This window comes from Scyliorhinus canicula, chromosome 18, assembly GCF_902713615.1.
Source record: "Scyliorhinus canicula chromosome 18, sScyCan1.1, whole genome shotgun sequence".
Taxonomy (NCBI): domain Eukaryota; kingdom Metazoa; phylum Chordata; class Chondrichthyes; order Carcharhiniformes; family Scyliorhinidae; genus Scyliorhinus; species Scyliorhinus canicula.
The window spans coordinates 6042258-6068427 of NC_052163.1; the positions used below are offsets into that span (position 1 = coordinate 6042258).

General features: G+C 40.7%; 1 protein-coding gene across 11 annotated transcripts in view; it reads right to left on the reverse strand.

Annotated features, from left to right (window-relative positions):
• Positions 1-6497: 6497 nt before the first annotated feature.
• rhot1a (ras homolog family member T1a) overlaps positions 6498-26170 on the reverse strand; it is a 99190-nt gene continuing 79517 nt past the window's right edge. For 4 of the 11 annotated variants that reach the window (XM_038776349.1, XM_038776358.1, XM_038776359.1 and 1 more), the window contains 3 exons: positions 23617-23739; positions 10147-10293; positions 6498-7718 (listed from right to left, as the gene is read on the reverse strand). In XM_038776349.1, the coding sequence (XP_038632277.1) occupies positions 7601-7718; positions 10147-10293; positions 23617-23739 (388 nt within the window). In that variant the 3' untranslated portion in view covers positions 6498-7600. Of the gene's footprint in view, positions 7719-8235; positions 8260-10146; positions 10294-18282; positions 18460-21759; positions 22874-23616; positions 23740-26170 lie in introns of those variants that run through there. The other 7 variants (XR_005457898.1, XM_038776351.1, XM_038776356.1 and 4 more) reach the window with 7 other exon arrangements.

The following is a 26170-nucleotide window of genomic DNA, read 5'->3' on the forward strand; positions in this document are numbered from 1 at the left end:
ACCCCACCCAACCTTTTTGGACACGGAGGAAAATTTTGTATGGCCAATCCACCTAACCTGCATATCTTTGGACTGTGGGAGAAAACCGGAGAACCCAGAAGAATCCCACACGGAGAGAACGTGCAAACTCTACACAGTGACCCAAGCTGGAATCGAACCTGGGACCCTGGAGCTGTGAAGCAACTGTGCTGCTCATCAGTTTTTTCATTGAAACCTAACCTGTTGATTGGAAGAAGTCAAATGTTCCTGCTCAGCAGAAGAATTAAAAATTATTTAAAATTTTTTTAGAGTACCCAATTCATTTTTTCCAATTAAGGGGTAATTTAGCGTGTTCAATCCACCTACCTTGCACATCTTTTGATTGTGGGGGCGAAACCCATGCAAACAAGGGGAGAATGTGCAAAGTCCACACGGACAGTGACCCAGAGCCGGGATCGAACCTGGGACCTCGGCGCCGTGAGACTGTAGTGCTACTACTGCGCCACCGTGCTGCCCAGCAGAAGAAATCTTGTCCGACATAGACGCAAGCCACTACAGGCCCATAAAGTAACATCAATTGCAAGAAAGAACTGATTCCAATGAGTAGATGTATTCTGTGGCAGCAATTTCTGTTCAAAACAATAATTGCTCACATATCAAATTCTCACTCAAGGGTGAAGTTACTCTCATTTCTGTCTGTCTAACTTAAACACGCAGAAAATTAAATCCAACTTTGAGCTAGTTTTGGCAAACACACCTAGTATAGTTTGAAGGTGTAGGGAAACTGGCACCTGTCCAGGGTAATTGTTACTTTCTCACCCCTATTTACTCTATTTTTTTTATAGCACAGATCAACACAACAACATACATTTATAAAACACCTTTAATGTGGTAAAATGTCCTCAGGTGCTTCACAGCAACATGAAACAAAATTCAATAGAGCAATATGCAAGGAAATAGCAGGGCAGATGATCAAAGAGAAGAGAGGTTGCGGGGGGATTGGGGGGGGGGGGGGGGGGATTCTTTGGTTTACGATCCAGGAAACCGAAGGCAGGTATCAATGGTGGAACGTTGAAAATCCCATTCTCCAATTAAATCCTTTTACTGCAAACAGCCTAGTGCTGTTATTTCAGACGAGAAGGATAAGGGGAACAATAAAGAGAGAAGTTAGTTGTACAGATTTGTAGATGGGGAATCTTAATATGGGTAAAACCCCACAGGGAAAAGCTATTTCCTGTAAACTGGCAATTTAGTTTCAATGGGGAAGTATATGGAATAAAAATGGCTTCCATTGTACAGAATTTAAAAACTAAAATAATTAAGCAACCGCGTTTCAACTGAGGCAAGATTAAGCCAGAATTGCTTCCATTGTACTGGCAAAAGGTACTTCTCAATTGCTATTTAATTTGTTTAGTACTAATCATCCCAAGAACAAACATTTAAAGTATAACTATAGGTAAACACTATAATTGACGATCAGTTACGAAGTAATTTCTGGTGTCACTTTTATTTTAAAAATGCTCCTTTACAGAGTTGTCAACAGTCCAGTAAACACCTGCTTAGTAGAGGCAGAAGGAAGTGATGTGCTGCAGTGGCATCAAACTTTAAAATCCCTTTCTATGTAAAACACAAGAATTGACTTCATCAGGTACCTGCTTGTGTGCCTAAGGTCAGAGTGGGGGGTCACAGACTCTTTGGTACTTTTGGGATCACAAAGTAACAGGAATTAGAGGCATTGGTTCACTTGCCCAGTCTGAAAGAACACTTTTGAGAGCACGTATTAGTTTCTGTGCTTTTAGGCAGCAAATACCTGATCTACATTTTGACCACATCTTAGGAAAAAAGGGACAGGATGGGTGGGGGAAGGAATGCTGTGAAGTATTGACTACAGTCCTGCTCAAAAGACATCAGGTGACTTTGTTTTATTGGAGCGACCAGCAGGGCTTGGGTCAGCAGTCTCCCAAGTATGTTCCTGGATGGAAAGAGTACGGTGTTTAATTCTGAGCACAGATGAAGGATGTTGAGGTCTGGACAGGGTGTAGAAATGTGATAATCTGAGTACTAAAGAATTGATTCCATCAGGTTTTAGATGCTTCCCCTGCCATCAAAGCGATGCGATTTGGAATGTTGTAACGGTCCAAAGCCTTGGGCTGTATTAACAATGTATTAGGTACTTCACGAGTGCCAGAATTTGCACAATGTTTTTTAAACAAAGAAAACAGAGGATCTTGAACAAGGACTCCTCAGTCCCTTTGTGCTTCTGATTTCCTAAGCATTTCCCCATTTAGAAAATAGTCTGTGCCTCCATTCTTGCTTTCAAAGTGCATAAGCTCACACATTTATTCCTTCTGCCACTTCTTTGCCTACTACTCTCCTAGCCTGTCCACCTGCTTCCTCAATACCTGTCCCTCTGCACATCTTTGTATCATCTGCAAACTCAGCAACAGTGCCTTCTGTTCCTTCTTCCAGATTGTTAATGTATATTGTGAAAAGTTGTGGTCCCAGCACCGAACCCTGAAGCACACCACTAGTCACCGGCTGCCATCCTGAAAAATACCCCTTTATCCCTATTCTCAGCCTTCTGCCAGTCAGCCAATCCTCTATCCATGCCAGTATCTTACCCTTAACACCATTGGCTCTTAACTTATTTAACAACCCCTTACGATAGGAACCGATGTCTAGAGCTGTTGGGGAGGGTTTAAACTAATGTGGCAGGGGGATGGGAACCGATGCAGGAAGTTGGAAGGTAGTAAAACAGGGACAGAAGCAAAAGGAAGTAAGGGGAAAAGTGCAAGGCAAGTGCAAGGCAGAGAAGACATAGTCAAAAATCTAAAAGGGCGACAGTACAAGGTACAGTGACTGAGGGGAGCTCAGTGAATAGGCCCAGTAATAACAAAAGGAATAAAACTGGAGATGTTCAGATTCAAAACAGAGGTAAAAAAACCAACATAAGTGTACTGTACTTTACCTGAATGCTCGTAGTATTCGGAATAAAGTAAATGAGTTGATGGCACAAATCATCGTAAATGACTATGATTTAGTGGCCATTACTGAAACATGGTTAAAGGATGGTCACGACTGGGAGTTAAATATCCGAGGGTATCAAACTATTCGGAAGGACAGAGTGGATGGCAAGGGAGGTGGTGTTGCTCTGTTATTTAAGGATGACATCCGGGCAATAGTAAGGGATGACATCGGTGCTATGGAGGATAAGGTTGAATCCATTTGGGTGGAAATCAGGAATAGTAAGGTGAAAAAGTCACTGATAGGAGTAGTCTATCGGCCACCAAATAGTAACGTTATGGTGGGGCAGGCAATAAACAAAGAAATAACTGATGCATGTAGAAATGGTACAGCAGTTATCATGGGGGATTTTAATCTACATGTCGATTGGTTTAACCAGGTCGGTCAAGGCAACCTTGAGGAGGAGTTTATAGAATGTATCCGCGATAGTTTCCTAGAACAGTATGTAATGGAACCTACGAGGGAACAAGCGGTCCTAGATCTTGTCCTGTGTAACGAGACAGGATTGATTCATGATCTCATAGTTAGGGATCCTCTCGGAAGGAGCGATCACAATATGGTGGAATTTAAAATACAGATGGAGGGTGAGAAAGTAAAATCAAATACTAGTGTTTTGAGTTTAAACAAAGGAGATTACAAGGGGATGAGAGAAGAACTAGCTAAGGTAGACTGGAAGCTAAGACTTTATGGTGGAACAGTTGAGGAGCAGTGGAGAACCTTCCAAGCGATTTTTCACAGTGCTCAGCAAAGGTTTATACCAACAAAAAGGAAGGACGGTAGAAAGAGGTTTTTAAGGTAAAGATAGATAGTTTTTTGAAGAATAAAGGGATTAAGGGTTATGGTGTTCGGGCCGGAAAGTGGAGCTGAGTCCACAAAAGATCAGCCATGATCTCATTGAATGGCGGAGCAGGCTCGAGGGGCCAGATGGCCTACTCCTAGTTCTTATGCGGCACCTTGTCAAAGGCCTTCGGGAAATCTAAATAGATTTTTCTTTACTCAGAGAGTGGTTAGAGTGTGGAATGGACTGCCTGCTGTGATAGTGGAGTTGGACACTTTAGGAACTTTCAAGTGGTTATTGGATAGGGCAGCACGGTGGTGCAGTGGGTAGCACTGCTGCCTCACGGCGCCGAGGTCCCAAGTTCGAACCCGGCTCTGGGTCACTGTCCGTGTGGAGTTTGCACATTCTCCCCGTGTTTGTGTGGGTTTCGCCCCCACAATCCAAAGATATGCAGGGTAGGTGGATTGGCCACACTAAATTGCCCCTTAATTGGAAAAAATGAATTGGGTGCTCTAAATTTAAAAAAAAAAAAGTGGTTATTGGATAGGCACATGGAGCACACCAGAATGACAGGGAGTGGGATAGCTTGATCTTGGCTTTGGACAAAGCTCGGCACAACATCGAGGGCCGAAGGGCCTGTTCTGTGCTGTACTGTTCTAAAACAGTTCTCCTGAACTTGGTATAGAGTTATAGTTATTTGCAAGGAAGCTTGAGAAAATAGTACATTGACCCTGCTACTCTTTTTCTGATTCCTTCTGGAAGATTTCCTCTACTTTGTCCATGAAAAGTCTCCTACTGTCTCTATAAACAAAAGATCTTGTGTGTTTGGCTCATTAACAAATTAATTCACTGTTGCATCATCTGGGAGGAGAAAGCTGAAACTGAGCTGGGAATAACATACGAATTAGGAGCAGGGGTCTGCCACTCGGACCTGCGTGGCTGATCTGATTGAAACGTCAACCCCATATTCCTGCCGACCTCCGATAACCCTTTCACCCTCTTGTTCTTCCAGTTCTGCCTTAAAAAGATTCCAAGACTCTGTTTCCACTTCCATAACTATGTTGGGTCTGGAATGGAAGCAAAAATACTGCAGGTGCTGGAAATTTGAAATATAAACAAAAAAAATGCTGGAAATACTCATAGTATCAAAAAATACCACAGCATCTGTGCAGACGGAAAAAGTTGTTTCAAGGCAAAATGGCAATAAGTCTTCAAGTTGAAATGCTAACAACTTCTCTCTCCACAGATGCTGTCCGATCTGTAAAATACAGTAATTCCAGCACTTTCTTTTTTTAGGTCTAGCCTGTCCTGGTGGTCAGAACTATCTGTCACTGCTAGCTGGAAGCCACGGCAATAGCAAATCAAGTAAATCATAGAATTTACATGCAGGAGGCCATTCAGCCCATCAAGTTTGCACCAGCCCTTGGAAAAAGCACCCTACTTAAGCCCACATCTCCACCCTATCCCCGTAACTCCACCTAACCTTTTTTGGACACTACAGGAAATTTTAGCATGGCCAATCCACCTAGCCTGCACATCTTTGCACTGTGGGAGGAAATCGGAGCACCCGGAGGAAACCCACGCAGACACGGGGAGAACGTGCAGATTCCGCACAGAGAGTGACCCAAGCCCGGAATCCTGGTGTTGTGATGCAGCAGTGCTAATCATTGTGCTACCGTGCTGCGTAATAAGATACTGGTGAAAGATTCCCCCCCCCCCCCCAACATAGTCATCTTGCCATTCCACAAAGAAAGTAAGAGCTTGTATTTATAAAGCACCTTTCACAATGCTAGGACATCTCAAAGTGCTTCAAAGCCAATGAAGCACTTTTAAAATGTAGTTGGCTATTATAACGTGAGGAAGGTTGTGGCAGCACGGTGGCGCAGTGGTTAGCACTGCTGCTTCACATCGCCGAGGTCCCAGGTTCCATCCCGGCTCTGGGTCACTGTCCGTGTGGAGTTTGCACATTCTCCCAGTGTTTGCGTAGTCTTTACCCCCCACAACCCAAAGATGTGCAGGGTAGGTGGATTGGCGATGCTGAATTGCCCCCTAATTGGAAAAAATGAATTGGGTACTCTAAATTAAAAAAAAAAAATAATGCAGGAAGGTGGAAGTCAATTTGCAAACAAGATCCCGAAAACGGCAATGAAATAATGACCGGATTATCTGTTAATAGTGAGGCTCGTTGAGGAACAGGTATTTAACAGCACATTAGGGAGAACTCCCTTACTCTTCATTGAATGCCATGGAATCTTTGCACCTGCCCGTTGACACACCAAGTTGAAATGTTAGGTCAGTTGGTTGAGTACTACAAAACCAGTGGCATAAGGGCAGCAAGGCCTATATTTTATGATTCTTTATTGAGGCTGCGGCTGTAGCTAGTTTAAATTTTCCATTTTATATACTAGTCTTATTACAGAATTTGAAAATGTAATTATAGATTGCAGGAGTTTGTACTGAATACCACAACCTTCAAAAACTGGTCTGAGACTATCTGAATTTATTCTTTATAGGATTTTACAGCCTGCGAGAACACTCCCTAATTTCATTCTTGGTTAATGGGATTAAACTCTAGTACCAGAAGTAAAAACACCGGATTCCCGTTCTCAAACCTTGAACTTTATAAACAAGCACAGGATGTTTGACAAAAAAAATTCTGGAAGTCTTTTTAAAAAAAACATTTTTTTTGGACACAAAGAAATTAACTACAAGGACGTACGATACAGCACGTAGATATTTATTGAAATTGTTTGAAAAAGTCAAGGATGAAATCAATGTGATGCAACAGTTATTGGTTCAATATACAGGAAGAATGCAAATTCATTGTAACAGAAAATTGCAAGGATGCTCGATGTGGTATTTTAGAGCTAACTGTAGAAGAGATACTGTGAACCATGCAATTACTACACTCTAACAAAGCGATAACTGTACTGTATTTGCATTGCAACACAGTACAGGTTATAGGAGTAAGAAGTCTCTTACATTATTTACTTGTGAGTGTTAAAATCATGGGAATCTATAGATTTGCATCCTTCAAAGACTGTAAAACAACCTTTGACTTCTTGCCTGGTTTGAAAAACTAAAATAAACTGGGGGCTGGAGGAGGGGAAGGAGACGACAAATAATGTATATTTCTTCTGATAGTTCACTGGTTATATAAGGAATTTTATACTGCGAGATAAAAATGATTGCTATTCTGTGTACACTGATACCCTGAGAACTAACTCTCTCGATGACTCCACTTTGTGCAGACGTGCTTCCTTGAAATTAAAATATAACCTAAACAATAAATAAAACACCCTCAAATGTTTTAAACACCAGGCAAGTCTGGCTGTGGGATAATGTTCGAAATATCCACATGAAACAATCACTCCAACATGTAACTTGCTGCACGATAAACTGAGAGCAGACTTCATAACTGTATCAGGCATCCTAGGGCAACAATGCCATTCTGCTGATTGTGCAGATATATACATTATTTACAAAATTATGTCCCTTTTGGGTCTTTGATGTTGGCAGCTTTGAATTATTCTTGCTTTACAGGATACCTAAAGATAGCAACACTACTGGTACCCATGGCAAAACAGAAACAGGTTCTGAAATTGCAATAGCGTTGTAACAGATTTGCATCGTCCTTTCATATGACATGGGAGCTGTTAGTCAGCTTGACCCTTAAATATTTTTCTGTTCTTCTGCACCGTTATCCGTTGAAGAAATAAGTTTGCATATTAAAATAAAAACACTCAATATTCATTGCAGCTTCTTGAAATTGTATATAAAACTTAAATTGTGTGAGCAAATGGTTCACTCCTGTTCTGATCATCGTTGTTTCAATAATGCTTTGTACACAGCAAATCCTAGGACAGCAAACACTGTGGCCCCAAGACTTGCTCGAAGCCAGAAGGTTGAGGTCTTCAGGTCTGCCTGCGCTGTGTGTCTAAAAGGAAGAAACGTTTATTGTGAGAGAGTTGAAATATTAAAGCAACACAGTTTGACATCAAAGTAAAGGGTCAGCACTTGTTTTGAACATGTGCACAAGTTCAAATACAAAGCTATATTTAAAAAAGGCATATTAGTGGGTATGGCCTTTTGGATGAATGGGTTGATTTTGAATATGCAAATACACAACAACAAATCAGGATAAAACAAAGCAGTGATATGACAAGTATGGCGAACATGCTCTTTGCACTTGAGGCCATACTGTGCACTTGTAATGACATAGGGTGTGGGCCACAATAAAGCCAAATGAGTCCACACTGTAAAATGAGACAATAGGTGGTTACTGAGCATGCTCAATTAAGCACTGAGCCAGACTCCTCACAGTACGACAGCTGAGCACATTAGTTAAAGTAGGTTTAATATTCCCAAGTTAGTTGCTTGTAGAAAATATAATTTAATAAACTTGGCTGTAAAAATTGTGATCTATCAAAATATATTTAAATATCTTTAAATACCAGTTTTTAAAAACTTTATCTTGTCTGTTCCACAGGACGCAAGTCAGGGTTAAACACAGAATAAGTTAGTGATACAAGATTACAATAAAGGCTAAATTAGAACATGCGGAAGTAATATTTGTGCAGTATAGTCGGAAAATACTGGAAATATACTGAATAAATAGTTATGCAGAGAAAGGATAGGTTAGTATTTAGAGTACAGACTGAAATACAACGTGCTTTTACATGTGCTGAGAGTGGTGTTGTGCATCGAGCATTTTTTATTTTTTACATCATCTTTGGTTTCTCTCTCTACTCATCATCCACTTCTATGTTAGCCACTCAGGGACACGTGCTACTATCTTGATGTAGCATTAACCTCAGCAATCCAAGTGTATTTGTTGCATTCATCGAACATTATGACACCATTTACATGGTAAAAGATCTGGCACTAAATCCTGCATTTGGTTCCTTTTGCTTCCACCTTTCTATCTTCTTTAGTTGAATGTCCACATTCTGGACAACAACTGCCTACATTACAACCATTCATTTCATTAAAACTACATGTGAAAAGTCCCCCAGCTCAATTTCACAGAGAAGGCATTTGAGTGATGCAGTAAATCAGCTACATTTGGTAAAAATATGTTGCCCTATTCCTTTCCACCTTCATTCTCTATAATTGAGCAAATTTTAGCAGTAAGGGGTGAGCTTTGACAAAGAGTCATCGGACTCGAAACATTAGCTCTTTTCTCTCCCTACAGATGCTGCCAGACCTACTGAGATTTTCCAGCATTTTCTCTTTCTTAGCAGTAAGGGGACCAGGTCCAATTTAAGTTCTGACTGTACATGAAAGCGCTTGCAATTAGCACAAAACCTCCAGGCTTAATTCAAATCAACTACAGCAGCTGTTTTAATTTGCAGACAATGTACTTAATGGAGGACAAGATGATTAAATAACCCAGAAAAAGTCAATCAGCGCACTAACACAGCTAAAAACTATTGTTGCATTTTCACAAGTTCAAGTAAGATTTTCTTTGATTGAATTAAAAGCAAATTATGTGCATCATACCTAAAGATAAATAGAAACTGTCCTAAAACAAAAGGTGTCAGACTACACCTTTAATAGAAAGCTTCCAGACTTTCCTCTTTGAAGACGGTCTAATTATTCTTACCGTAAAGAACATTCTAAAGTATTTTTTATACAAACACATGCTGTAGTTTGGTGCAAAAATCATAAGAGCTAATATTTCTATTAAAATGTACTTACTAAATTGGCTTTGCTACGTAGATTGTGGATTAGATAGTGCATGAACACTCCTAATCGGGCAACTCTTGGCTTGCTCTTAGTGGTTGTCCATTTCACACAATCAGAGGTATTCAGATTTTGCCATTTACTTTACAGACAAGCTCTTCCCAACACTTACACAGCCCAGGAAGCACACTCTATAGCCATCTTTAAACCTCACTAGTTTATAGGAGATGTAAAAACTTTCTGGATACATTACACTCAAGCAATATGGTCACAAACCTCTGACATTACATTAAAAACAAACATAATAGTATTTTTACAAAGCTCAGCTTCCCACATTAAATAAAAACTCATTCTTTTAGTCTCAACTTATGTTCCACAGACATTAAAACTCAAAAATGTACATGTCTCCTCTCCGTTACATGCCTTTAACAGGACATTTTCAGCTTCCATATTCTGGATATGATGTGTGTGGAGACAAAAATATAAAATGTAAGAAACAAAAACTTGAAAGAGTGAATTGTAATAAAATTTGATATAGTCAGAAGATTACGAACAGCCAATTCAAATAAAGTCACTGGAATGTGGAAAAAGTGTTCACCAATATTACCACTCCCATCAGGAAGTGTTTTCAAATGACAGCCAGAGTCTGGAGGAGGAGAATTTACTATGTGCACAGTTACCTGTCTTCATGCTGTAAACTGCGAGCACCAGAAGACTCCATGAAGATAGAATCTTCAACAAAGCTCACGGCGTGTACTTGATGAACGAGACTGCCTTCATCATTCGCCAACAGCATAGCACCCACCTCGTCTACTTGGTCTTTTAACCTTATATATACACATATGCATACAAGTATGCAGTTCATAATATGGCACAAAACAGGGTGAATGGCAACCGAACAGTATATTAGTAAAAATCTCAAATTGATTGGTTAATGGTTTGATTCAAGGAGCAGTCCTGTATAAAGCAAGGATTTATTAAGTAAACCAGAGTATTTGAATCCTTAATCATAATGTTTAAATCTTTGCCATAGAGACATCTGTTTAATTTCAAGAAGATGTTTTGGAAGACAGGATTGGGAGGGGGAGGGGGAGAAGTAATGGAAGAGTCGATTCAGAAGCAAGTGCCAGATTTATAGAAAGAATATTACCGCCAGATTTATAGAAAGAATATTACCGCCAGACAGCATACAGGACAAACTGACTAGGAATGGAGAAGCCGTAGTTACACAGAGCTTTACTTTTTGTGTAGCAGAGAACGAGGACATGACTTAATTGAGGTTTTTGAGACTTCAAAAGGAGTGGTAGCATGGGTAGCAGAAAACCAATTCCTCTGGTTGCAGAGTCAGTATTCTTTTCTAATCTCGGCTAGCTCAGAATATTCATCCCAATTAGAAGGTAAATGCTTTGTTGTTGTAACAGGGCGATGAGTTTACAAACAGCTGATAGTTGAAAGGGAATAAGCGAAAGAGGCCTTAAGGATGGTTAAAACTAGCAAAAGGAAGAAAACTGGCAAGTCGCAGGGTGGGTTCAAAAGGCCCAAAGGTAAGTGAAATTGCTGCTGTCAGACAAGAGAAACCAGCCGCAAGCTAGGTAGGGTCAGTGAGAACGCAGGGACTGAGTCATCACTGGATTATGCTGGGAAGATCATGCAAGATTATAAGCAGCGGAACTAATAAACTAAGAAAAATATTTAAATCCATAATTCCTATTTCATTCTGTTCTGGAGTCAAGCAAAAATTACCTAAATAACTGTTGCAGCTTAGAAGCAACTGGGCAGACCCAGCTTGCCAGTTTAAGTAAAGATTTGATATTAAAAGTACACAAATTTAATTTTCATGAAGATACTTTGAATAAAAAATTGACTAGCAATGTTTTAAAAAAAACAGCTAGTAGACTTTGCTCTGCTTTAAAGATTAAAGCATAAACGTATGATTAATATTACTAAATTTAAACAGATTTTGTTTAACAGGACTGCCCCTTTATCAAGATGCCAAAACTATTTAGACAGTAGTTCAATACCACATTTTTCAGTCACCTGCTATTTTGATCACAAGTAATCTTTTCTCTGTTGTATCAAATGACTAATGAAAATGGAGGCTTACATCAATACACTGGTCTCTCGGGGACTAAGTGGCTGTAGTCACTTGCTAACTGAGCATGCTCATGCCTAGTTAATTCAAGTTAGGAAATATCAGTACAAATTAGAGATATCATCTTGCGTTAACAAGTATCCTGGTTACGGCTTCGAGGTTATTGGCGCAGTGGGCCTCAAACACCAGCAGACAACGATGTGAATAGCAGCAACAAAGACATTCGGGAAAAAACTGGCCACCTGAGGGCAGAGCAGCAAGAGTAAGAAATTGCAAATGCGAATGCAGAGACTCTATGTCTATCTGGTAAACCACATTAGTGAAGAATTTTTTCACAGTAAGCAACAGCTCCAAGTTAAGGATAGTAAAAATTCAGACTCAACGGCAGCATATTTAAGGTAGTTACACCAATATTTCACTTTGAGGGCAGTTACATTGAACATGGACAATAGATGACCAACAGGTTGGAGGTCTCAACCAGGACACACAAGCCCGAATATCAATCTCAACAGCAATTTATATTCAGATTTTCACATGAGACAACAACTGTAATACTCCTGGCAGACGGTAAGGGGGAGGGATTGGGATGTAGGAACATAAAGAGAGATGAAATAGGAAAAACATCAATCTCTTTGTACACTGCTTTAACAGGTCTTCTAGTATGTAAATAAGGAACATGTTGATGAAAATGGCTTTTGAACATGGAGGAAGAATTGGTCACAAAAATATTTGTATGAGATTAAAATAATATATTGCAGCATTTGTATTCAATAAACACAAACAAGACTGAATGGGTCATTAGCAATTAAACAAGTGACCCTTCCAATAATAAATCCTCATACCATTAGATCGAAATTAGTTAAGACATATTCAGAACTGTCATGAGATCTGCTGTATTAATAACCTGAAAGTCATCAATATTGCTCAAGTACCACCAAAGTGAAATCCTGCTAATGAGAGCCAAGACAAATTAAACAGAAGCCATTAGCTGTACATAACACACACATCCAAAGTAGATGAACTATTGTTTTCCATCTCCAAGAATAAAGTCAAATCTTTCTAAAGTTAACACTGGAGGTGAGGAGAGAAGGAAGGATGGGTAAACATAGAAGATGCAATATAGTTAATAAGAGTGATATGACACAAGATGAATTGACAGTGCCTACATGCAAACACAAAATGAAAATGGACACCTAAAAGACAGAAAATTAGAAAAGAAAAAGTACATGTTATGATACACTAAATTATCCACAGTTTGTATTCACTTGTGCATGCAACAATGGGAAGGTAATAACAGTAGTTCAAACCATCAAGCTTTGCGATTAAAAAAACTGAAATGGAATGTTGGGCTGGGAGTAGCTAACTTTTTGACATGTACAGTACAAGGCAAATTATTCACATTCACCTGAAAATCTAAAATTACAATTAAAATTCTGATAATAAAGCCCTCAATAGAAAACGTTTTAAATCAAAACTGTAAACTTGTACCGAAGCTATAAGTTTATATTCTGCCTCCCATTGTAACAGCCAATTCAAATAATTGGAGTTAAGATCATTTGCTTTTTTTGCAAAGCTGTCGATTCAATTATGTTATCCAGTCAGCGTCTTTATGAAATAAGATAAGCTAACAACTCCAGCAATATGAAAAGGAAAAAGATTCAACATTATGAAATTTTAATTTTAGTTTTAATAAGGAATACAAACTGGCAATTTGAAAAACTGAAAAGATTTCACACTTTATAATCTCATAAGTTAATAATTAATTAATTAAAAAATATTTAAATTTAGAGTACCCAATTATTTATTTTCCAATTAAGGGGCAATTTAGGGGCAACATACCCTGCACATCTTTGGGTTGTGGGGGTGAGACCCACGCAGACACAGGGAGAATGTGCAAACTCCACACGGACAGTGACCCGGGCTGGGATCGAACCTGGCTGCACGTCGCCCTGAGGCAGCAGTGCTAATCACTGAGTCACCGTGCCGCCCTGATTTGGTAATTAATTTGATGTATTATTTGAGCAGTTGTTTATTCCACAGGGCAGGACATATTATCAAAAAGCAAAGTAAAAATGTCTAGATAGATTTATTGTCATGTGTACCGAGGTACAGTGAAAAGTATTATTCTGCATACAGTCTAGTTTAGCAATTTAGAAATACTGGACTGTCCATCAAAGAAGTATCAGGGTGGCACGGTGGCGGTTGTTAGCACTGCTGTCTCAGGGCGCCGAGGTCTCAGGTTCGATCCCAGCCCTGGGTCACTGTCAGTGTGGAATTTGCACATTCTCCCGTGTCTGCTTGGATCCCACTCTCACATCCCAAAAGACGTGCAGGGTAGATGGATTGGCCACTCTAAATTGCCCCTTAATTGGAAAAAAAAATTGGATACTCTTAAATTTATATTAAAAATTTTTTTTAAATTTCAAAATAATTTCCAATAGTGCTATTATTGATATCCAGAAAACTGCACTTCTAGAACTAACTGATCAGGAGTGTGAGATCTGGCTGATTTTTCTCTCTTTAGCCAGTCGACACTTCGGACAATTGTAGTGGCTCTGCATTACTCCAGTTGAATTCATTAAAAAATAATTTAGACTACCCAATTATTATTTTTTCAATTAAGAAGAAATTTAGCATTCAGATATCTGGGGGTGCAGGTGGCCAGGAGTTGGGGGACTGTCCATAAGCTTAATTTTACCAGGCTTGTGGAGCAGATGGAGGAGGAATTTAAAAGGTGGGACATGGTGCCGCTATCGTTGGCGGGTAGAGTGCAGTCCGTCAAAATGACAGTTCTCCCGAGGTTCTTGTTCCTTTTTCAGTGTTTGCCCATCTTTATCCCTAGGGCCTTTTTTAGAAGGGTGACTAGCAGCATCATGAGCTTTGTTTGGGCGCATGGGACCCCGAGGGTGAAGAGGGTCTTCTTGGAGCGGGGTAGAGATGGGGGGGGGAGGGGGGGGGGGCTGGCGTTACCCAATCTCTCGGGGTATTATTGGGCGGCCAATGTGTCGATGGTGCGCAAGTGGGTAATGGAGGGGGAGGGGCCAGCATGGAAACGGATGGAGAGGGCGTCCTGTGGAGATACAAGCCTGGGGGCCCTGGTAACGGCGCCGTGGCCGCTCCCTCCTACGAGGTATACCACGAGTCCGGTGGTGGCGGCTACCCTCAAGATTTGGGGGCAGTGGAGGCGACATAGGGGAGAAGTGGGGGGCTCGATGGAGGCTCCGTTAAGGGGGAACCATAGGTTCGTCCCGGGGAACATTGATGGGGGATTTCAGGGTTGGTACAGAGCAGGCATCAGACAGCTGAGGGACCTGTTAATTGATGGGAGGTTTGCGAGCCTGGGGGAGTTGGAGGAGAAATTTGGGCTCCCCCGGGGAACATGTTCAGGTATCTGCAGGTAAAGGCATTTACTAGGCGGCAGGTGGAGGGATTCCCTTCGCTTCCCGCAAGGGGGGTGAGCGACAGGGTGCTTTCGGGGGTCTGGGTCGGAGAGGGGAAGATATCTGATACCTACAAGGTTATGCAGAAGGCGGAGGAGGCGTCAGTAGAGGAGCTGAAAGCTAAGTGGGAGGGGGAACTGGGGGAACAGATCGAAGACGGGACATGGGCTGATGCCCTGGAGAGGGTTCATTCTTCCTCCTCGTGTGCGCGGCTTAGCCTCATCCAATTCAAGGTGCTGCACCGGGCCCACATGACTGGGACGAGGATGAGTAGGTTCTTTGGGGGTGAAGACAGGTGTGTCAGGTGCTCGGGGAGTCCAGCGAACCATGCCCATATGTTCTGGGCATGCCGGGCACTGGAGGAGTTCTGGAAGGGGGTGGCGAGGACGGTGTCGAGGGTGGTGGGATCCAGGGTCAAGCCAGGATGGGGACTCGCGATTTTTGGGGTTGGGGTGGAGCCGGGAGTGCAGGAGGCGAAAGTGTGCTGGCCTTTGCGTCCCTAGTAGCCCGGCGAAGGATCTTGCTACAATGGAAGGATGCGAGGCCCCCAAGCGTGGAGACCTGGATCAATGACATGGCGGGTTTCATTAAGCTAGAGAAGATCAAATTCGCCCTGAGAGGGTCGGTACAAGGGTTCTTTAGGCGGTGGCAACCTTTTCTCGACTTTCTGGCTCAACGATAGGGTACCGGGACAGTAGCAGCAGCAACCCGGGGGGGTGGGGGGGGGAAGGGGGAGGGAAAAGGTGTTGGGGGGGGGGGGGGGGGGCAGACGATGACTATGTTTGTTTATTTAATTTAAATTTATTTTTAAGTTCTTCTGTTGTTCATTGGGGTTGGGGGATGGGATACATGCGTCGATACGGTCTGGGGGTGTTACAGTTATTATGGGTTATTTTGTTGCATTTCATTGTTTGTCGTTACGTTTTATATTTTCTGTAAAAAATTCCAATAAAAATTATATTTAAAAAAAAGAAGCAATTTAGCTACCGTGCTACCCTCATGGCTGAATTCAGTTAACTCAGCATAGACTAGGAACTGAACCCAGCATCTGTTAGCATGAGCTTGTTACATACAGGCTCTGTATGTTACATACAGGCTCTGGACAGCACAATAGTACAAGTGGCTAGCACTTTGACTTCACAGCGCCAGGGTCCCAGGTTTGATTCCCCGCTGGGTCACTTTCTGTGCAGAGTCTGCACGTTCTCCCCGTGTCTGTGTGGGTTTCCTCCGGGTGCTCTGGTTTCCTCCCACATTCCAAAGATGTGCAGGTTAGGTGGATTGGCCATGCTAAATTGCCCGTAGTGCCCAAAAAAGGTTAGGAAGGGTTACTGGGATAGGATGGAAGTGAAGGCTTAAGTGGGTTGGTGCAGACTTGATGGGCCGAATGACCTCCTTCTGCACTGTATGCTCTATGTTCTGTCAATTGAGTCAGTAAATTAGCTATTTTCCCCAGTTTAATATATTTAGTGCAAATTTAAAATTTGCTTAACATGGTGCACATCAACACATATTATACACTGACTTTACAATTCTACAAAAAAGTTTTAAAAGAAAATCCTATGCTCCATTAACAAGTCTTTAGATAGGACAGACCTGAGGTGGAGGATAGAAAAGATTGGAAGAAATGAGAATGCCAAATTTTGAAGGCGACTAATTTGAATGCAAGCTTCAAATGAAAACAGATAGTTTGCCTGATTCCTTATGTTTCTACGACAAAGAGGATTCCTTTTATTACTGTTCGCATGAAGGTTTGAACTCCTAAAACATGTCCAGAGCTGAGAAAAGCTTACTACCCCTAGTTATTAATAGCAAAAGGCATCGCTGACAGAAATTAAGCAGTACAACCAACTGAACTAGAGGTAATTTTCAGAAATACCAAGGACAACTTCCATTGGACCAATGTAAATTAATACGTTTTTAACAAAATATTAAGCATCCCTACTTGCAATAAAATCAATACTATTTTTTCCGATACTGAAAATTGATTGGCATTGATTTATTATATTTTTTAACTGATGTGCAGCAGTAATTCCACTGCACTTCAGTAAGGTCAGCTAACTGAAAAATTACTCTGCACTTGCTGAACTACAGTATTTTCATAAGAATCCTTTTTTCCCCACAACACATCCCTGAGTCTGTTTCTAAGTTTGTAAATGCATAAATGTAATTTCGGATGGAAGATATTGATAAACTGAATACCTTAAAGATGCATAATCTTTGTAATGGGACTGATCAAGATTCAGCATTCCTGAACAAGTTGGTTGTACCCTGGAGTCCAGCATTTGATTCAAGATTCTTCAATAGCAGCCTTATTCACGGCATATCCACTGTTTTTATGGCTCCAATTTACACACTTACCTGAAGGAAGGATAAGTTATTCCACATATTTTAAATTAGCCTGCAAGCCCAAGTGGTTGTACATGATCTCGGAATATAGTTTAGAAAGGTACATACTGGATACTGCATCGAACTCCAAAATACAGACACTTTCATGGGTTTGAGATCCTAACTTTAGTTACATGATTTTGCAGAAAGACTGTGGGCTAAATGAGTCACTGCTCTCATTTTTCCCTGAACATGAGCCAGCTCTACAGTAGAGCAGCAGTCGATCATTGATCCTGTGGGCAAAGGCTGCTATTAAAAGTGTTGTGAATTGAGGATAAATATCTTCAGGGCACCCGCCATCAAAAGATAAATGCCCACGACTGACTCGCAACGTACCAAAGCTGTAAGCCAGCTTTTCAGACAGGTCACAAGTGAATTATCTCCTATTCACCATAGATTAACAGGTTGTATGTAATGAATTGATAGCTTCATTATTTAAAGCTAGATGTCTCTTAGACAAAATGGCAAAGTGGAGTATGAAATTGAGGGTGAATGTGGGCCAAGGGCTGGGACCAATGGTGAAAATCTGCAATGCACTAAGACAAACTTAGAAAGAAGAGCAACTGGAGTAACAAATTAAGAGTTGTTGCTGTTATTTCAAGTGAGTATAAAATGAAAGGAAAGGGCTCTTGTGGGAAGCTATGACTTTTAACAGAATAAAATAGTTGACACTATTCTAAGCTTTAAATAATGCAAGAAACATTACCATAGAAATTATATGGCTATTAATTTAATCTTATAGTGCAAGTATTGAAGCATATCTATTCGACGCGAGGATCTGGACCCAAGCTCGTGGGAATATAGTCAGTGTGTAAAAGCAGTCAAATCTTTTAATATTGAAGGTTTATAAACATGGTTGACATCTCTCAACTTTCTGAACAGGTCCACATATCCCATACCATATTTTATTCTTCCTCCTGGCTTCCTTCTCCCTCTGTTGATGTCAAGACTCATTGTAGCATCTTTAACTCATGGTCTTAGTTCCTTAAAACTCAACTCTTTAGCTTCTGCCCTTCCTCCTACAGTCTAGGTTTTCAGTGAAAGCTCAGGGTGCTGCAAACTGGCTGACAAATTTGCTACAAAACGAGAAACAAAATTCAAATGAACAGAAATAATCAGATTGGTCTCAGCTGATCACAGATGCGCAAAGATTTGATCAAACAATCCTACTGGCCACAATAATCAGTTTCAGTGTTAGTAGCATTCTCTTCAGAATCAATGTAATATTCAAGTTCCAGCCTTAAGCACGAGCTTGACTTGAGACTTCAAAGCAGAACTGAGGAAGAGCCATCAGAAATGTTAAGCATTTTACACTAGCTGGGGCTTGGATTTATTACACAACTTGTATTTATATAGCACCTTTAACGTCACAAAATGTCCCATGGCATTTCATCGAAGCGCCATTGAACAAAATGTGACACAAAGTAATTTAAATGAGGTAAAGAAATGGAGAGATTTAGGGCGGGAATTCCATAGCTTAGGGCCCAAGCAGCTGAAGGCACGGCCAATAGTGGAGCCATTAAAATCAGGGATGTTTAAGAGGCCTGAATTAGCGAAGTGCATGCATCACAGAGGGTGGTGAAGTGGGTGAAGCCATGGAAATATGCAAAAACCAGGGTTAATTTAAAATAAAGGTATTGCCAGACATGGGAGCCAACATAGGTCAGCAAGTATAACAGGATGATGCAAGTTAGGATATAGGCAGAGTATTGGATGGCCTCAAGTTCACAAAAGGTAGCAAATGAGAGACTGATCAGGAGAGTTGGAATAGTCAAGTATACAGATGAGCAGTCAAGAGCAGATGAGTTAGGCATGGAGCAGTCAGGAAATGTTATGAAGGTGGAAATGAGCAGTATTCTTGATGGTGTGGCTGTGTAGTCAGAAGCTCATTATGGGGTCAAACATGACACCATGGTCTCAGACAGCTGTCAGGCAAGGCACGGGTCAGTGGCTACAGAACGGTAGGGATCAAAGACAATGGCTTTGGTCTAATATTTAATTGGAGGACATTCAGTACTAGATTTCAGACAAACAGTCTGACAATTTAGAGACAGTGGAAAGGTCAAGAGAGGTGGTGACAAAGGTAAAGCTCACTGTCATCAGCATACATATGGAAAATAATGTGTTTTTAGATGATGTTGCTGAGGGGCATCTTATACATAGGAAATAGGATGGTCCCAAGGACAGATTCTTTGGTGAATATAGAGGTAACTATGTGGGAGTAGTAAGAAAAGCTACTCTTGGTCATATTCTGGCTATGATTAGGGAGATAGGATTAGAACCAGGCGAGTGTAGTCCCACCCAACGAAAACAGTAGGAAGTTTTGGAACAGATGGTGCTGTCTCCACCGTAAAGGGCAGCAGACGGTGGAGAAGGGCAAGGAGGGAAGTGGCAGAGGCAGCTGATTGGAGAAGGGCAAGGAGGGAAGTGGCAGAGGTAGCTGATTGGAGAAGGGCAAGGAGGGAAGTGGCAGAGGCAGTTGATTGGATGGCGAGGGTGGAGGAGTCGGGGAGAAGTGTTTATAAAGGTACAAGTTGAGTTTTCTCTCTCTGTAAATCTGAACACATCAAAAAACCGCATCTTTTAAAAAAATTACATCATTGCTTTAGTGCAGGAAGTCTAGTTGTTTGTCTGCGCTGTTTATCTTGCGATTATTCTGGTGAACACGTCAAAAAGAAATCACATGAACTGTATTTATTAAGCAGTGATACATCTTACTTCTCCAACCATTTTATTTACTTTCGACTATAACTGGCCTAGGTGTAGGCCAGTTATATGTAAGTTTATATGCAATATCTGCAAAATGATCTAAAATCCGAAATGCAATCGGCCCTGAGGGTTTCGGGTAAAGGTTACACGACCTGTAATAAAGACAGAAAATACTCAGCAGGTCAACAGGGTCTATGGAGAGAGAAACAGAATTAATATTTCACGTCTGGGGTCCTTCCTTAGTTCTGATGCAAGGTCCCAGGCCTGAACATTAACATTGTTTTTCTGTCACTGATGCAACCTGACCTGAGTATTTCAGCATTTTCAGTTTTGATTTCAAGATTTCCAACATTCACAGAACTTGATTTTTGTTGTATAAATTTACGAGGATGTCGTAGTGTAGAGAAAAGAAGTCTTCTGTATATTAGTTCTTGGTATAGTGTGAACCTGGCAAGGTCATAATTTATAACGGATATGCTTTTAATTTAATTGAGCACTAGAGAAAAGAGAGTAAATGCTCTAAATCAGATTTCGAGCTCAAGGTGTGTTCTTGCATGTTTGTAACTAAAAACAACTTGTCAGATTGGGATAGGATGGGGATTAGGCCTAGATAGGGGGCTCTTTCAGAGGGTCAGTGAAGACTCGATGGGCCAAATGGTCTCTTTCTAGCGATTGTCACAATCGTGTATCAACCCCCCCCCCCCCCACAGGTAAGCTTGCATATACTCGTAATTACACCCATCCAATGGCAATGTTATGGTATCTCAGCTCTTGGCAGATAAATCCCAATGCTCTAACTAAATTTAACACTCAAAATCCCAAAATGTCCCAAAGCTTTGCTAGTTAAATAAAAATCAAATCAAAGTATTGTATAAAAATGACAATGTAGGACTTGAACAAAATAACTAAATGATATCTGTGCATTTGGCCTAATTATTTCCCTGAGTTATAATCCCACTTCACCTGCAGACCATCCTTAGTTCCTGTAATTCCACAGGAGACGAACTGGTTGGTATCCATTAAATTCACAAATAGACAACTTTAGAATAATTTTATCCATTGTCCACCCATCCAGCCAACCCACCTCTTTATTGTGCATAATGGGTGAGACAGGATTAAATGGCACATTTGGGATTTTCCCCTCAAGACTTGATTAGTCTTTGGGATGGGGATAGGGGTGGATGCTGGGTTGTAGATTTAATGAGTAGGATTGTTAGACAGCCCTGGTCAGTTTATCAATTCACACAAACACACCCTATACGCACACCCCCCTACACATCCACACACATACTCTACACACACGCAAGTATCCTACGTACAGATCCCGCCCACACACAACCTGCCCGCACACTCATCTTAACTCCACACGCACACACCTGTTACACACCCTCCTCTATACACACACGCCTATAAACAACGCCCTCTATAAACACACCCACCCCTTACACACAGCCTATAAATATCCCCCATAAACACATACACCCTATAAACACACACACACACATACACCCCAAGAAACCTCTCCCCCCCCCCATATAAACACATACACGGAGCTCCCCACAGCCCACCCAATCGCCCTACACACATCCCTGCCGCCTACACACGCCCCCCCACACAAAAAAAACTGAAGGTACATGCATCGCGCCAGCACATCTTTTCAATTGTACTTTTTCTTCATACTGGAAATATGCCTTTTATATGGTTCCTGTACCAAATAAAATGCTAGACAAGTAAATGCCACCTCCTTTATCACTAGTACACTGCACCTTGTGTTTCAGTGGACCATCACTTTATCTAATTTGCATTTATGTACAAGAACTATATGGTACCAAATAAAAGTCTAGTGTCAAATTAAAGTGCGTATTCAGAATTTGGTTATATAAAAGATTACATTTGATCAGCCTCAATATATGCAGCAGTCACTGAAAAGCTGTTTTTCCGTATGACAGACAAGATACGGCACAGAAGGAGGTCATTCAGCCATCCTGTCTGCAACGCCTCTCCAAATGAATATGATGACTAGTGCATTATTGGAGACAAATAATATTCAATACACCAAATTTAATTCTGTTCTGATGTAACAAATAATCTCAAGAGTTACAAAAGAAGAAAAATGTATCTGATAGGTGGTTTTAAGCTATAAAACTAATGAGTAAATGGAACAAAGGAGAAATTTTACTCAAGTCTTTTACCCTCTACTCCAGTTTGAAGGTGTTGTGTTGGAAGTACCAAGTCAGAAGGGTTGGGTTCAAATTCCACTCCAATACATCAGCACATGCTATAGGCTCATATTCAAGTCTAGAACTTCAGAAGGGATTCAAGGCCGAGGGCCGGTCACTGTGGTTTTGGAAGACATTGAAGATCCCACCACAATATTTTAAGAGCAAAATTGGCCAACCTTTCACCCTCAATCAACACCACCAAACTGATCAACTAGTTATTTATCTTATTGTTGTCTATGAGATCTTGCAAAATGATTAAGTTTGTTATACAGCAATTAATGCACTTCAAAGTAATTTACTTTTTATGAAGCACTTTGACATAATGAGATGTGATAAAGACCACTAGACACATCACCAATACTTAATTTACAAATATTCTCATCTACAGAGTTCCCTATGGATCAAACACTTGGGAGATTTAAAAATGCCTGATAAGGGAATACCTTGGATACATTTCTTGAGGTACGACTCAGGAAAAGGATTATCGATCAAAACTTCCTTTAAATTGACAATTAGCACCTCAGATTTTGGAATGGCATTCTGCTTCGAAGTGGAATCTCTATAAAGCAAGTAATACATTTTGACCAAGATAATGATACAGATTCATCATTTACAATCTTTTAAATGATAACTAAAACTCAGCACTCCTGAACTGAGGAGAATAATGCACCACACAAAGTTAAGTAATGCCTACTCATGACACTTGGATCATGAGAGACTTGAAGGACGGCAGTGGAGCAGAGTTTTTTAATCTTTAAAAACTTAACTGCGCATTATTTTGGTCAATATACTGCCAGAGAAAGAGCATCTCAAGGTTGTCTACCTACCAACTTATGAGAAAGGAACATTATTTTGCACACATAAATGAGGTATGAAATATCTTATTTCATCGATGTCTATTGTGATGACAGAATCCATTCAACTAACTTCCAACTGACATGGTCGTTACCCAATATATTTAATATCCTTCCTTCAACCGATATGTTTTCAGACTTGCCAGCCAATTATTGGTAAAATAATCAGATAATGACTGGACCACACTTAGTCAAGTTTAAATGCATTGTTGAAATGCATCATTTCAACGGCCGACATTATTATTGCATGTGAAGTCAAGGGCTTCAAAGGTTTTTTTCCCCCCCAAAATGAATAATTAAAAAAAAAATCCCACAAAATTAAAACTGTGAAAATTTAAATAATTCAGTGGATATGCGGTGTGAAGCTGACTTTTGAAGATTACTCTCCACCCACCCTTGAAAAACAATTTTAAAAACCTTCTGAAACCCAGTAAATAAAATGAAGAACCTGTTAAGTACTGCAGTGAAGAATTTGGCCTTTACAGATTGCAGCAAGTCTGAGTTGAGGAGGTTCTGACAGATGCAAAATGTACACCTGTTGCAGGTGCATAAACAGCGTAACCGGGCATGGCTGCGAAAACACACAGAAGTAAGGCAGTTGAGTCTCTGCTTACAAAGTAATAAAAAATGCAGATTCACACCATTCTCGTAAATCAATTGCAAAGGTATCAAAGGTCCAATGTCACTTCTGAACACATCTCAGCAAGTCCCCATAGGAAGAACACACAACATGCGACAATCCTACATGAACGGAGGAAACAAATCTTACAAGTAAGGATGGATATAATGATGACAAAACAATACAAATAAAAGCACTCGCTCATACAACATTGTTTTTTGTTGTGTTTAAAAGATGATATGCAACTGCAGCAGTTCCAGATATCCTGGATACAAAACAAAATAATACCAAGCCTTTGTAATAATCTACTGCATTCCTCAGTTGAAGTCAAGAGTTATTTTACAAAGTTTTGCTGAGTTTAATAAATTGCCTTGTTTAATAAATGAAAAATTTGCATCACGGATGAATCCAAGTTAATCAATTCTGATTGAAACTGGATGCTAGCTGTCATACTGTCAACAGCCTGCAGTTATTACACATTTCAGAAGTCACCTTGCATGCTCTTAATTCTTAAAGGAAGTAATGTTTTAGATTATCCTAATAATACAGGCATTCTGCAAATCAACTGGATTGTGAGAAAATCTTCCAGGACAACGGAACGTCCATGCCAGCATATTCTGCTTCATATCGCTAAGATTCATGAATTTTGTTTATGTACAACGCAGTGTGTAGTCCATTAGGTTGGTGTGTTTTGACTGATACAGATCTGTACCTCAGGCTCATTTACAATTACCTTTGGTGCAATAATTTTTATTTTATTTTTAATAAACTTAAGAGCACCCAATTAATTTTTTTCCAATTAAGGGGGAATCCACCTAAGCCTACACATCTTTGGGTTGTGGGGGCGAAACCCACGCAAATACTGGGAGAATGTGCTAACTCCACACGGACAGTGACCCAGAGCCGGGATCGAACCTGGGACCTCAGCGCCGTGAGGCAGCAGGGCTAACCCACTGTGTCACCATGCCGCCCCTTTGTTGCAATAATAAAGGGTCTAAAATTTCCCTTTGAGTAAATACCAAAAGTAAGGACAACATTAGAGAAAGTTCAGTTCTGAGACAGACTTCAGGAAGTACCGACAGTGAAAAGATGATTTGTTCTTCACATACACCCGACTTGAAATGAAACATTTTTTTGTAATGTGTAAATAAGAACAATTTTGCAGCTACCATTCTAGTTCTCTAAAAATTAGTCCACATCCCCATAAATTGTAGAATGCATGAGCACTAAAAAGCTAACTCTCCTCCATGAAAGGAGGATTAGCTTTCCCCCGCTTAACTGAAACCACCAGAAATAATAATTGCAAATATAATAAGGCAGTTTCTCTTCATTCTAGGACCTTGCACTTTAAGGCAAAGCATGAACAGAAAAATACAGAATTGAGCTATGGACAACAGAGCTAAAAAGCGAGACTTCAAAAGACAGTCTGTCTGACTTCCTCTGCAAATGTTTAAGCAGCAAGTACCAAGAGGTACATGGGAAGAGGCACGAGCCTGACATTGTGATGAGCTGAACAGCCCAACTGAAAGAACAATATTCCAACTAACAATCACTCCACCATTAAAACAGTCACTGCAACAAGGAGATGAGTGCAACTTGGAGGTGTAAAATCAATACCATCCCTTTGGCCTTGTGCTAATGCTTGTCCATTCCAATTTCCCTTCAGGTGTTAAAAATAAGACAAAAAGTAATTAATATTCTTCTAGAATGTGATTCTTCTAAACTTGTTAAAAGATGGTGCACACACATCCCCACAACCCAAAGACGTGCAGAATAGATGGATTGGCCACGCTAAATTGCCCCTTAATTGGGAAAGAAAATTGGGCTCTCTAAAATTTCAAGAAAAAGTTGGTACACACTAAAATTCCACCTAGATAAAGTGGCACAAATCAATGCAGAAGAAAGTGACATGATGAAAAACATTTTTACGCAGAGAATGGTTAGGTTCTGACTACAAGGGTGGTGAGAAAGATTAAATTGAGGCCTTCAAAATAAAATTATCTTGGGCAGCACGGTGGCGCAGTGGGTTAGCCCTGTTGCCTCACGGCGCCGAGGTCCCAGGTTCGATCCCGGCTCTGGGTCACTGTCCGTGTGGAGTTTACCCATTCTGCCTGTGTTTGCGTGGGTTTCGCCCCCACAACCTAAAGATGTGCAGACTAGGTGGATTGGCCACACTAAATTGCCCCTTAATTGGAAAAAAATTAATTGGGTACTCTAAATTTATTTAAAAAAACTAAAATTATCTTTTTGGTTTGTGGGGGTGACCCACATTGACACGGGGAGAATATGCAAACTCTACACGGACAGTGACCCAGGGCTGGGATCGAACCTGGTCCTCGGTCTGTGTGGCAGCAATGCTAACCACTGCGCCACCGTGCTGCCC